This window comes from Tenrec ecaudatus, chromosome 11 (assembly GCF_050624435.1).
Source record: "Tenrec ecaudatus isolate mTenEca1 chromosome 11, mTenEca1.hap1, whole genome shotgun sequence".
NCBI lineage: Eukaryota > Metazoa > Chordata > Mammalia > Afrosoricida > Tenrecidae > Tenrec > Tenrec ecaudatus.
In genome coordinates, this window is record NC_134540.1 from 115129511 (window position 1) to 115144727 (window position 15217).

The following is a 15217-nucleotide window of genomic DNA, read 5'->3' on the forward strand; positions in this document are numbered from 1 at the left end:
AGTTGCTCTACCTCCAACAGTCTTCTCCTTGGAGTTTTTGCCCATCTAATTTTCTCCTTTTTTCCCTCACGTTTCATCAAATTTTTTACTTTCTTCATTTGGTGGTTACATAATTTAGTGTCAACTTTAGACTCTTAAGAGTGAAGGGGTGGAGTTTAGCCTGTCAAACAGGTCACATCTTGATGACCTCATTTGAAGGCGCTATGGAGATAAATAGCTCCATGGAGGAGGACCCACACTCCTGGCGAGACATGCCTGTTGGCAAGCCAGATGGAGCTACACTGATGCAGCCATAGCCCTGGAGCTGCAGTAACCATGTGGAGGCCCACACCAGCATTGAGATGCTTCCACTGCCACTGGATCCACAAGACTTCCCACTTACTGACCTGTGACCTTCCTTCATTTGGTGTCAGTGCATGTGTCGCATGAGTCAGAAGAGGAATTTATAGACTGGTATTGGAAATATAGGCTAATATTGGATGTATGGACTTGATCTGGACTGGGATGGGATGTTTTCTTAATATATAATTACTCTATTATATAAAGCTCTTTCTTACCTCTATATGAGTGTCCATGGATTTGTTTCTCTAGTCAACCCAGACTAACACATTATGGTACCAGGAGTGGGGTACTAGAGAAACGAATTGTAAAGATGGAGAGTGGATGCTTGTTTGACCTTTGCCTCATGGTAGTGTTTCTTCTTTGTGCTTTTCTTCTTTATGCTTTCATTTTATTTTTTTCTTCTTTTCTACTTCTATTTTCTTTTCCCCTTACTTTTCTTTACTATTCTATTTTCTTTTTCCTACCTTCCCTAGTTTAACAATGACCCACACCAGCCAAATCCACCATCAGCTGTGATATACAAGCAGAAAACAGAGGGGCCTGGACACATTCCTATTATCTGTTATTCCCACAGAGATACTGGTGCTGAGTGCTTAAGAGCACACTAGCACACAATCACCAGTTAAATAGGCGGACACCAGCATCACAATTTCTCAAAAGCAAACAACAACAAGACAAACACATTCTTTCAATTCACAATATTAAATAGCTTAAGCAAACAAAACAAAACAAAAATAGCTTAAATATGTGCCCAAAATATAGAACTAAGGAACATTTCTAAGAAGAACTGTCAATGAAGCTAACTAAGAAGGAATTCAAATAACATGACATTTAGGTATTTACAAAGGCTTGAGGGGAAAAAAATCAATAAAGCTGAAGAAGAAATCAAATAAAACATAAAATATTAGAAGAATGCAGGAAAACACAAAATCAAACTTGAAAAATATAAAAAGTGAGCAAACATACGAAAATAGTAAATGGAAATTGAGAATTGCATTATGATTTCTGAAAAAGTAGACTGAAAGGATAAGTAAGATGCAGCAATAGAAGGCTGTATTTGTAAGCATAAATAAACATTTCTCCATACTAATATGTTAGAAAAATAGTCAGAGAAGAAAAAGAAAGTAGAAAGAAAAAAACTAAAGAAAGCCAAAGAATTATGCAGGATACCATCAAAAGGAATAACTTTGTAAGATCAGAATTTCAGAGCAAGCAGATACAACAAAAAGCACAGAGAAAAGTGTTAAAGAGTTATGGGAAGAAAATGTTCCCAGTAGCTGAGAGAACAAAAAGGTATGCCTTCAAGAAGCTGACTGAACTCCAATCAGATAGATTGCTGCAGGGCCAGTGAATTTCTTAACATGACTTTTCTAATGAAAGCTATTGTACCTCCCCTAAAACCTTTCCCTGCCTTGGACTGGGTCAGAAAAGGGGGATGCACTGAGTGGATGCATCTTTGAGAAACTGCTGAAAGGATACTTTCGCTAACCATCCTGTTGGGTATAAGATATGACCCCTTAGGTCAAGCAGGAAAGGGGAACTCATTAGCTATAAGAGCCGGGAGTGGAGTGCCCTCTGGACGCCGGGATCTCTGCATAGTGAAGCTCCTTGTTTCAGAAGGAGGTTGTCCCATCGAGGAGAAGCAGCACCACCAGAAGCTAGAGCATAGAGCAGCGTGGCAGATTTCCCAGGCCCCGGAGAAACTAACACGGAAGGCTTTGAGGCTGGAGCCTGGTTGTGAAGTGGGTTCCCTCTGGGTCCTTAATGTGGGAAGGTGGATTTGCTGAACCAGGGAATTGAGCTGAAGGCCTGTGAGTTGAGGCTTACAGGAGAGTAGCGTGCCTTTGGGGTATTTATTAGAAGACCTGAAAGAACTGTGTAATGTGTCCTGATGAACAACTCTCTCCTGAACATTTCTTGTATTGCAACCTGTTAACTTGCATTATATACCCTTTAATCATGAAAAAGTTTTGTGAGTCCTGTGTAGCCACTGCAACAAATATTAGAACCCAGATATAAACGTAGATAATGCTGTCTGAATGCCAAACCTACTGCTAAATAAAATTACCAAATATATTATAATCAAACTTGGTTAAACCAAAGATAAGGAAAGAATCTGGAAAGAAACTCAGGGGAACTGAAAACTTAACTAAAAGAAAAATCATGAAATTAAGCTCTGATTTCTTCGTAGATACTGCACAAGCATGAAGGCATTGCTATAATGTATATAAAACTTTAAAAGAAAAAAAATCAAATTGCCAACCAATAATTTCAAATACAACAGCAAAACTGGGACACTTACAGAAAAACAGAAATGAAAAGAATGTGCAAAACCCATTTTACAGGAAATACTAAAGGGACTTCTTTGGAAAGAGCTAACCATGCCAGGCAACGACCGGATGTCAGCACACAAGTCAGCATACCCGCAGGGCAATACAGGAGTGTCCTGGGTAAGGCAAACAGCCAAGACTAAAATTAGGGAGCCCTGGGTATCAATTTAAATGAGAGAATTATAAAGTAAAAGAGAAGGAATATATTTTGTACTTATAGAAAGTCCAACTGGAGATGGCTTGTCTATTTTAAATTATATTGCTCTAAACTTGGAAAAATTAATTAATAACAAGATAACATAAAGAAAATTAATAAAAATTAATAAACTTCCTCAAAACAATGGCAAAAGGAAAACCATAACAATAGAAGTGAAGAAAGATCAACAATTTAAAAATTAACAAAGTCCAGAAAATTATATGCAAGAAACTAGTAGCATCACATACACACAATAACAGCAATAAATTAATACCCATTGTTAATTACACTCTACAGAAATAGATTAAATGCAATATGTAAGGGATAAAGAGTAACTAAATAGATAAGAAAACGGGGCCTATCAGATACTGTCTTCAAGGAACACACGTTGGATACAAAGACAAAAATAGATTAAAAATCAAGAGATAAAAAATTTCAAGCTAATAAGAATAAAAAAGAACAGGGGATGGGCAATATTAATTTCTGATAAAACATACAAGGGACAAAGCAGCATAAGAGGCAAGTCATTGATTGTATGATGATGAAAGAATCAATTGAACAAGAAGATATTGTCATAATAATTGTCTAGGTCATAAAAAAGTCAATGAAAAAGCCTCAAGAGACATAAATCAAACTCTAACAGAATTGAAGAGATAAACAGAAAACTTGCAAGTAGTAGCAAGAGACTTTAATACACCACTTTTAATGAAGACTAGAACAGCTACATAGGAACTCAACAAAGACGCAACAAAACTGAATGCATCAATCAACATGATTTCATACACACATACAGATCACTTCACTCAACAACATACTATACATTCTTTTCCAACACATATGGATCATTCTACAGAATAGATCACATGCTAGGCCACAAAGCTAAATCACAATAATTTAAGAAAAACATCAAATACTATAATGCATCTTTTAAGAGCAAAGTGCTCTAAAATTAGAAATCAGCAATAGAAAGATCAATAAACAATCAACTACACCAAAGTTAAATAATAGCTTTAAATAAAAAACTATCAAATAATAGATATTTTTTAAAACTCCTTAAAGCAAACAAGAATAAAACCTCAATACTCACAGAAAAAGTACTGCTCAGAAAAACAATCTAGCAATAAACACACACACACACACACACACACACAAATAACAAAGAACCCAATCACCACTTTAACCCAACATCTCTAATAATTAGAAAAGGAGCTCTATAGAAGGCCTACAATCAACAGAAGAACAGAAGCAACAGATCAGATACTAATGAAACATTAAAATAATAGACAGACTCAACAATGTAGACCTTGTTTCTTTGAAAAGATACACAAATCATTGGAAATGTAACAAAGAAAAAGAAGGAAAAAGACTAGTGAAATGGATAACACCACAAGAGTCAGGTAAAATAAAAGGGATAACCAAAATATGCACAACTGTGCTCCAAAAATGTTTTAAACTATAAAATGTACATATTTATAGAAACACACAACTTACCTAAAGTAATAAAGAATGAAGAAGATATTTTGAACAGAGCCATCATTAAGCAGAAATGAATCCTATTATTAAACTCACAACAGCAGCAGAACAAAAGTCTGTGCACACAAAGTTTCATTGTAGAATCTTACCAACTCTTCAAAGAAGAGCTGACTCTAATCCTACTTGGGCTATTCCAGAGTACAGAAAAAGATGAAATACTTGCAAACACACTTAATGAAGCAAACATACCCATGATATTAAAACCAGGCAAAAGCATCACTAAAGAGGGAAAATCATAGACACATATCCTTGATAAGCATAGATATTAACATTCTCAACAAAGTTTATTCAACAGTACACAAGAACATATTTAAAAATACATCAAGACCAAGTGGGATCCATAATGTTTATTTAAGAATGGTTCAATATTAGGGGGGGAAATCAGTTCAATAACTACATTAAAAATTTTAATTTCCAGAAAATTAATTTTCCTAAATATAACACACACTCTTGATAAAATAGTAATAGATGGGTAATTCCCATCAAAATCTAGGACACATATACAAATCAATGGCCAACATTAGTCACAATGAAGAATCACTGTAAGTATCACACTGTGCACAGGTACTGCACAAGAATGCCCTGAAGGGTTACTTCTATTCACTGTTGTGCTGGGAGTCTTAGTTAGAGCTCCGGTGCAAAAAAGGGAAAATTTAAATCATCCAAATTGAAAAAGTATAAATAAACTCTATTTTCAGATGTTATTATCAATTTGCAACAATAAGTCAAGATTCGTTTCCACCAATAAGCAGAAATCTGAAAAGAAACTCAGGAAAACACTGATCATTTACAATGCTGTTCTTCGTTGCTCTGAGACCATTCTGACACATAGGGAGCCGACGCACAACAGAACGAAACCCTGAGAGTCCTGCGCCGTCCTTACAAGTGTCCCCATGCCTGAGCCCATTCTTGTAGACACGTGCCAATGCCTCGTTGATGTGCCTTCTTGTTTGCTGGTCTTCCATTTTACCAAGAATGATGTCCTTCTTCAAGGACTGGTCTCTCCTGATAATACGTCCAAAGTATGAGAGACAAAGTCTTGCCATCCTTGTCTAGAAGAAGCGCTCTGGCTAAACTTCTTTCATTGTACCAGTCAGTCATCAGCTGCAGTCATCATTGTACCAGTTTTTCATTGTACCAGTCATCAGTACTTTCAATATTTTTCTTTAGTACCACAACTCATTTGGATTAATTCTTCTTCGTTCATCCTTATTCAGTGTCCAACAGTCATATGTTTGTAAGGCAACTGAAAATACTATGGCTTGTAACATCAAAGCCTTTCAAAACTCCAGAAGCCTCGTGCAACAAATTTACCCAAAGTATTATGCCTTCTGATCTCTTGACAGCAGCTTCCATGAGCATTAATTGTGGATCAAAGCAAGACAGATTTTTGACAAATTCAATCTTTTCTCCCTTTACCACGATGGTCCAGTTGTGAAGATTTTCGTTGTCTTGAATTGACTCATAATCCAGAATGAAGACCGCAATCCTTGTTCTTCAAGTGCATCGAGACCTCCTCATCTTCACCAAGCAAGGTTGTGTCATCTTCATACACTAGGTTGTTAATAAGCCTACCTCCAAACCTGATGCTACATTCTCCTTCATAAAAGCCAGCCTCTCTGATTCTTTCCTTAGCATACGGACTGCACCAGTACAGTGAGAGGCTACAACCATTTACAAGAACTACTCAAAGGAAATACTTAAGAGTAAATCTAACCAGAGAAACAAAAGGCCTATACAAAGAAAACTAAGAACACAAATAAAATCAACCCAAAGAAAAATAAATAAATGATAGAGTGCACCATGTTCATTATACAGAAAGACACAGCATTGTGGAAATATCAATAACACCCCAAAAGATCAATAGATATAATGCAAACCTGACCTAGTTTCCAATATAACTCTTTAAAGAGAGGTAAAAACCAATTACCAGCTTTATATGGAAAGAAAAGAGACACTCTAGAGTAAGAACAATACTAAGGAAAAACAAGGTAGGATACATTATACTTCTCAATCTCAAAACCTACTGAACAGCCACTGGAGTGGAAAAAAAACAGAAGGGGAAGAAGAAAAGAAAAAGCCTTTTAGTGTTTCAATAGACTCATAATCAATGGAATGGAATAAAAAAATCCAGAGGTAAATCCATCCGACTATGGATAGCTGGTCCTTGTAAAGGGTCAAAATGCATTATCTAGGAAAAAATAATATTAAAGTGGTACTGACCATGCTGGATACTCATTTATAGAAAAATTAAACTGGGTATATATCTCATATCATACATAAAAGAAATTCAAGATGAATTACAGATGTGAAACCTAGAGCTAGAGAGGTTATCACTGATACCACAGGGACACACATGAGAGCCGTAACACAGAGCTAAATACACGATCAAATGTAAGTGAGAACACTTCAAGAGCAGGAGACACGCTGGATCACTGGGGTCTTCCTAAGAGCAGGCACTGCTGTGCACCCAAGGTGCCACCAAAACATGGAAAGGGAAGCCACAGCCCGGGGAAATGTGTTTGCCAGTACCAACGCAGCAAGGGAACTGATCTATAGAATTTATAGAGAACTTGAACACAAGAAAAAGATAAATAATCCAATAAAAATTGAGAAACCATAAACGGAATTTCATAATGTCAACCAGGAGGCCAACAACCATATGAAGTAATTCTTATGATTATAAGATATTTAAGAAATTAAATCAACACAACAAAGGGATGACTATACTTCAGCATTAATAGCAAAGTTTATAGAAAAAAAATGTAAAACAGCATACAAAAAAGGCTAGCAAGACTCCATATAAATCTGGTGGCACGGTAAAGTGATGCTGTCACTGTGAAAAATGGCGTAGCACTTCCTTAAATGTGGAAATAGAAATACCATGCGACCCAGCAAGCCATCTCCTTGGAAAATAAAAGCTGTCACACAATAAGAGCTGTGACACACACAGATACATGCACACTCGTGTTCCTGTAGCCCTCTTCAAAATAGCAAAAGCGATGGAGACAATCTAATGGTCAGCAACGGGAGAAAGGCTTCTCTAAGGTACATGCGCACAGTTGAATGCTACACAAACTAAACCGTGAACTTGTAAAACACCTGGAGCATGAATAAACCTAGAGGATATTTTGCTGAGTAAAATTAATCAGTTGTAACAGGGCAGGTAAAGTATGAAACCACTACTCTAAAAAGTAAAAAAAATCCACATTGAAAGAAATATTCTTTGATAATGATCAGAGGTTGAGGGCAAGGGAAGGTAGATTACGGACCAGAGGCAGGCATATTAACTACAGTAGAGAGGAAGGCAATGCATAAGAGCAGGGAGAGCAAAAATGACGAACGCTAGCCGGAGTCCCACAGCCAAAGTGAGCAGGTGTAAATACTGTTAATACCCAACCTTGCAATTAGGATGATTTCCAAGTAGATTCAGGATAAGCATGACGGCTGTAAGGTGTGGAAGGGAGACTGGGAGTATACCCGTTAAGTATACTTGTTTGAAAACTGATTACTTGTACAGGCATGTTTACTATTGCCAAAAATACATCCACGAATGTAGTCAAGCATATAGGGGCCAAGTTCTGAAACCTTCTTAGATATAACCAAAAACCTTGAGGGAAGACGTTGTTAGAGCTGCGGGCTCAGGGTCATGGTCAACTGTCACACCAGAGTCCACGAAGGCAATGCTGTACATCCCACCTAAAGGAGTAGTGTCTTGTTCTTAAACGCTTTTGAGGGGTCATCCAAGTGAACTACTGGCTTTCCCCCTCTGGAAGAGTGAGGAAGAAATTTGAAGCCATATGGGAATAATTGGATCAATGAACTAGGGGTCACGCAAACACCTGTCTCTGTCACGCTGAGACCAGAAGAACTAGGCCGGCTCTACTACCACTATCGGCTGCTCTGAAAGGGGTCGCATCAGAATATTCCCAATAGAGCAGACGTATGAGGAACACTCAAAATAACAGAAACCACCAGGCTTCCTAATCAGACACAGGTGATTCTGATCATGGCCCTCGGTCACCTGTTAGATCCGGAAATGAACTCACTCCCATGGCGCTCAAGTTTCAGCCAGGCAAGAGACTGTTTTTTTTAAGGAGTACAATAATCCTAGAGATATACGTCCACCTTGAGACTCTAAAAGAGCAGCATCTTCCCAAGGACAACAGCCAGTGGGATTAGGAATGAGGTAGGAATGGGAACAGGCAACAGAGGGAGGAAGTAATCTTAGATCGTGGGAAACGCAATGAATGACATAAAATGTGTACGAACTCTTTAATGAAAAACTGATTTGCTCCATAAACAATGGCAAAGTAAAAGGCTGAAGTTAAAAGAATTACAATTGTATAAAGAATTGTTAGCAGCAGGGCCTAGTCCTTAAAGGACTTCAGACTTGATAAAACAGTCAGCGTAGAGGAAACACACCCTCAGGGTGATGGAGTGAACCAGTCGCTGCAAAACTTGGCTGAGCCACTGCAGTGATTGTAAAGGAGCGCCCTGCTGGGCAGCATTTCATTCAGTTCTACCTGATGACACGAGGAGCTGGAAGCGATGCAACAGCACCTACCCACTGACTACTCCCTGTATGGCCGCTATGTTGTTAGGTACCCTCACACTGGTTCCACCATCCCTATGCATAACAGAGTAAAGCACCTCCCATCCTGCTCCATCCTCACACTTGGTCTTCTGTTTGAGCCCTTTGCCGCAGTCACTTCACTGTGTCAATACATCTCATCAAGGGCCTTCCTCTTTTTCACCGCCCCCCTACTTTACCAAGCATTCTGCCCTTCTCCAGGGTCTGGTCTCTCCTGACAACATGCCCAAGGTACATGAGATGAAGTCTTGCCAGCCTTGCCTCTAAGGTGCTCTCTAGCGGCACTTCTTCCAGGACAGATCAGTCTGGTTGCTTTTTGAGAAGGGTATGTCACGTCCAATATTCTTCACCAACACCACAGTCAGAATACATGGATTCCCCCCCTTACTCATTGTCCAACTTTACACGCATAGGAGGCAATTGAAAACACCATGGCTTAACTGGAGATCCCCTCATAGTGGGGCTTAGGAGAGGAGATGGGTCAGTCAGGGTGCAAGGTAGTACCGACGAAGAGCACAGCTTTCCCCCAGATCCTGGATGCTTCCTCCCCCCAACTACCATGATCCGAATTCTACCTTGCAGGGCTGGATAGGGCAGAGGTTGTACACTGGTACATATAAGGGCTGGAGGCACAGGGAACCCAGGGTGGATGATACCTTTAGGACCAGGGGTGTGAGGAGCGAGGCTGGGAGAGTGGAGGGTGAGTGGGTTGGAAAGGGGGAACTAATTACAAGGATCTACATGTGACCTCCTCCCTGGGAGAGGGACGGCAGAGAAGGGGGGGAAGGGAGACTCCGGATAGAGCAAGATATGACAAAATAACGATGTATAAATTACCAAGGGCACATGAGGGAGGGGGGAGTGGGGAGGGAGGGGGAAAAAAAAGAGGACCTGATGCAAAGGGCTTAAGTGGAGAGCAAATGCTTTGAGAATGATTGGTGCGGGGAATGTATGGATGTGCTTTATACAATTGATGTATGTATATGTATGGACTGTGATAAGAGTTGTATGAGCCCCTAATAAAACGTTTAAAACAAAACAAAAACAAACAAACAAAACAACAACAACAAAAAAGAAAACACCACGGCTTGGGTCGAGCACACCTTAGTCCTCACAGCGACATTTTATAGTTATTGTGTTACCTAGAGATGTGTTAATGCATTTCAGACTACTATCTTTAAGAAACTTCAAGGTTAATACTAGTACGTCAATTTTAGAAATAGACATAGGTTTATTACAATTAAACAAATTGCCAAACTCGCCTTGTTAAAAAGTCAAAGAATGAAAGCCAGGATAGGCGAGAAAGCCCTTATAATATTGCCAAGAAAGCTCCCACACACTGGCCTCCTCTAGTATCACTCGTACCATTCCCTAACACCTGTCCACATGTCACTGTCTTAGAACTTACGACACTCTATTCCACACGCAACTAAACATAGAGCATAATTCCAGATGCTGTGAAATTAAAGCAAGTAAGTTTAGGGAAGGAGAATTATGAGAGAATAGCTTGAATCCTCACTAAACAAAACTGTATTAAGTTAAGGAACAGGTTGAACAACCATAGCAGAACACATCTCAGAATATGGCTGAGAAGAGCAGCAACCTCAGAAGTCCTGAGCAGGAACACATGCGGGAGTTGGAAAAGTAGCAAGAAGACCTTCCTGGGTGGAATGGGAATGAGGTAGGACAGAGGGTGATGGCTACAGAACAAAGAACCTTAAGTAATAAGGCTCGAGTTTGCTTTCTACGTGGGACAAAAGGCCACTGCAAGTCTTGTTGGAGAAGGGCATGGTCAGATTTATTACTGGGAAGGGTGACTCTGGCTGCTGCAGAAAACACACTCAAGTCTGTCACACAGTTTTTCAAGATGAGAGCAAAATGAAATATGATTCCAACTTGATCTCCTCTCTCACTATATGGACTATGCTCATGAGAAAAATAGATAACTAGTGAATGAAGTGGATGTCATGAAAACACAGAACACGATATTTTAAGATAGACATTGCATGATATATCTTTTTGAAATCTTTTTTTAAAGGTGCAGACATTAAACATTTTCCAAAAGCTTATCTACACATTATTTATTGTTGTTCAACTGTGTAATCTAACAAGATACTGAGAAGGTTACTTAGAAGTTGTTTAATAGTGAAGATATTTTAAAAGCATACCCTTAGAAAATTATATATTCTACCTTTAGTTAATCAGCAGAGCTATCCGATGGTTTAAATATGGGAAAATATTTAAAAGAAACTGGGGAAATTATCCATGCAGTGTACTATTCCCAGGCAAAAGGTGATGGAATTCTGCTTATTGGTGAATTTACTGATGTTCTACAAAGCTACCTGGATAAAAAATGGACAAAAAATTCCAGCAGGATTTTGCGGAGGTTGAGTTTAATGCCATCCAGATTCAAATCATTAACCTAAAGATCCATAAGTCATAGGAGACTTTAATTTCCTTTTAAAAACTGCTTTATAGAGAAATGTGTGGAAAACAAGAAACTAAAGGAGGGAAAGATATTACTCAAACCAAATCAGTTAAAAATAACTAGGAATATTTCTCCTTGTATAACATTTGAGTGTTGCATTTTTATAGAGATTTTGTTATACTATATATAAAAATTATATATCATATTAACATCCTAATTTTTTTACATTACTATGAGCTGTTCAAAATTCCCTCATGGATTGAATCTTGGCTACATAAGTTTCCATGAAAAAAAGTAACAGGGCTATTGGCATCTTTATTACTCTTCAACATGTTCTAAATAAATTTCTATGCATGAAATCTCCAAGTTGAGTTTTGAAAATTGGCATTTGGCTTCTGTGATCCCTGAAAAAATCTCTAAGTTTGTGTTTTCAGTCTTTGTCCACCATCATGCGGTGGGGATAGTCACAGTGATGGCCCACAGGAATTCAACCCTCGGTGTGTGTCGAGTTGGAATGAAGTCCTTGAAATCTGAACTTGTAAGCGTTAAGAATTAGGATCAGCATAAATGTGTTTCCCATACACAGGTTATTAGTTGACCCTCTTCCATGGTTTCTCTGACAGCAGTCATTCCTTAATGGAAATCTTTACTTCTCTACTGGATTTGATCAGAAATAAATAACATGATAAGTAAAGGTGTAAGCACAGGCTCATGGAATCAACAAAACGGGTAGCAGATGTCCAAAGCATATAACATGTGCAATCCAAGCAGATAAGATATAGGGAAAAGAGAACATCAGAGTGGAAGGGAACTGGGAGCGACTAAATGAAACTAACATTTAAAAAAATGTTGAATGCAATAACAGTTATATTTTCTGGTTCATTTTGGACCCATCAGTTATAACTTCACAATCAGCTCTTATTGACCACATGAGAATGGTAGTCATCTGCACTATAATCAGGTGGCTCATGACATTATCCGATCCTGTACAAAGTTAACTTACACTTAGCGTCATGTTGAGCATACCCTTGAAATTGTACTATGGTATTTAGAACAGCCCTCGCTCCAGCTGGGAACCAACAGCAGTGGTTCAATGAACTAAGAAGATGCAGGATCACAGGACAGAAAGTGAATATGGACATTTTAAAGTATGATTTTAAGAAACAAGGATCATGGATATCTGGGAAGGGCTCACCACCAAACATTACAAAACAAAAATAGTGAAATCTTTCCAAGTGACTTAAAAGTACTATTTCTTTTGACTACCTCAGGCCTTAATTTTTTTAGCTACCAATTTCCAAATAAAATGTTTGTGCTAATGCCTAAATTCAAATGTAAATTGCATTTTAATAAATTGCCTTTATTTTCAATTATTCAAATGCACTTGCTATGATAAAACCAAATTTTAAAAGCAACATAATTTAGCATCTTGGTAAATGAAATGAAAACAACTAAGTGGAGTACAAAGATAAAAGTTCACAGAATATAAAACAAAAAGGATTTGTGAACCCATATAAAAAACAATTCCAAAATTAAGTTCCTTCTTCAAATTAAATGAAGAGATTTATTTCATTATACACTCAGGCTTAATGGGTTCAAATCATTGGACTAGTATAGCTAGTGCTAAAGTTATTAATAGAAATACATCATAATCTGTTCCAAATGCTACATACAGTCCTGGCTGTAGTAAAATAATAGTAATAATGTTGAAGAAAGTGCAACTATTTCAGTATCTGAAATAGCCACCTCCGCAGATTCCATTAGAACAGAAACACGGCTCCTACTTGTGGAATCATTTTCCTTCTAATGATGCAAACTATTTGACTGATCAAGGGCCAACTTATGGCAGTATCACAGTGAGCCATTGAAAATGTGTCCGAAACTTCTGGATAATAAACAAACAAGTTTCACTAGTCAGGATCTATTTTTAGAGACAAAGCAAATGGTAAAAATGATAAGGCATGGCTACTGTATTCTCCATGGCTTTGCATATTGTTTTATTTGCAAAGCAGTCAGTTTTAAGCCATCCAATTCTCAATTTTCTATGGGCAGATTTAGCAATCGGTGAGACTCAAATAGGAATGAGAAACAGGGGAAGAGTTCAATGAACAGAGATCATATTTTGGGTCTTAGCATAACTCACAAACTGAAAACATGGGGTGGGGGTGTCATGAAGTACATATTTATTTTAGAAATATATATATAGTGAAAATTGCTCTGATGGAATGAATGATGCCTCAAATGGGCTTCCACACAGAAGGAATGGGTACAGAGGGTGGTGGATTAAAGGAGGCACACCTGAGTTAACTATTACTGATGCAGAGGGATGGATGCAAAAGAGTTCACTACATCTTCTGTCAGCTTTTTCATATATTTGAAATTCTTCATAATAAAATGTTAGACTGTCAAGTGGGAAGTAGTTCTAAGCTTTCTGTGTATGCCGGGAGTAGGCATCATGATGTCATCCTAAGGCATATGTTTAAAAGTATTTGATGAATATTATCTTCAAGAAAGTCAATCATTTCAATCTTGCTTTCCTCCTTGACAAAATGGGCAAATGATATTTAGCTCTCATGGTCATTCTAAGGGTTAAAAAAATCACAAACAGAGGAGTATTTCTTATATAAACTGTACAGCGCCTTAAGGCTGAAGGAGCAGAACTAGAACTTCTGTGACCATGTGCTCTCCATCTGCATTCTGACCTTGATTTGTTCCCTGCACTGAGCTACTAAACTCGTGGGTAGATCCCAGCACATCCATTCCCTGCTTAGGGACAAATTACCAAATGGTAGTGTAATTGCCATGGGAAAATTATGACTCTGTTCTGAATTATCTCCATCATAAATCCAAAACCAGTCAAACAAGCTCTGTCACCAGAGCGACAGGCCTGCTCTATAGTGACAAGAGTCCCACATACAAGTGCCCATAAATCCGTGAGTACCACCGCCCTCCAACGTCATCCTGAAGCAGGCGTTCACGTCAGATGCGGAAAGCCAGGCTGGCAGCATGTTGGGCACCACTGTGGAAACAATGCAAATGAGGTGATAGACAGCCGTCAGCAAGAGAAAGCCCCTTCATCTGCCTCTTGTCGACTGTACACGTGGCTGCAGGAAGCTGTTTGTTTGCTTCTGCATATTTTTCTACTGCATTGAAGGGGGAGGGGAGAGGGCGTATTACAATTAAGAAGCTTAATAGGCACTCGGGTCTCTTTCTTTTAACTTGAATCATTTCTGTTACTAGAGGTATAAAAGCCTGTCGAAGAAATAAACTTCTCTCAAGCAATCACAGTGAGGGACATGACAAGGACCAGAGAAGGACACATCTTCGTGCGAGTCCTTATTTTCTTCTCTAGTCTTGGGGGAATGTTCATCTTGACTTAACAGAGAGATGAAACATCGACTATAATTCCTCATGATGTACAGAGGTATTTTCCTGCCTCTCAGAATGTTATACTCTATTTCAAATTAGAGTTAAAAGCCACCCAATCCCATTGCAGATGAAATGTGGGCAGTAAAAAAGATTTTTTCTATGGGAGAGCGAGGAGGGACATCAACTAAAAGGCGGGTTCTGTTGAAAAGCTAGCTGGGCTACCCTGAATTCAGCGGTGAGAAGGAAGGTATGCTGGTTAGTTTTTGTTTGTTTTGACACTTTGCTCTCTTTCTTCAGGGGTTCAAGTACAGAGAAAGGGTAAAGGTACACCCATGGCTGAGCTGTGACATGTACACAGTAGACGCTGCACTGAAACAATGCTATGAAGTTACTTGAGAACTTACACCTGCAAAGGACTTTGTATT

At 38.5% G+C, this 15217-nt stretch overlaps 1 protein-coding gene across 3 annotated transcripts in view; it reads right to left on the reverse strand.

Annotated features, from left to right (window-relative positions):
* LOC142461501 (thyrotropin-releasing hormone-degrading ectoenzyme-like) overlaps nucleotides 1-15217 on the reverse strand; it is a 294642-nt gene that overhangs the window by 146888 nt on the left and 132537 nt on the right. The window contains exon 8 of one of the 3 annotated variants that reach the window (XM_075563513.1): nucleotides 12970-14442. The exons of the other annotated variants lie outside the window; for them this stretch is intronic. Coding sequence (XP_075419628.1) covers nucleotides 14403-14442 — 40 coding nt within the window. The 3' untranslated portion in view covers nucleotides 12970-14402. Of the gene's footprint in view, nucleotides 1-12969; nucleotides 14443-15217 lie in introns of those variants that run through there. 3 annotated transcript variants of the gene reach the window in all.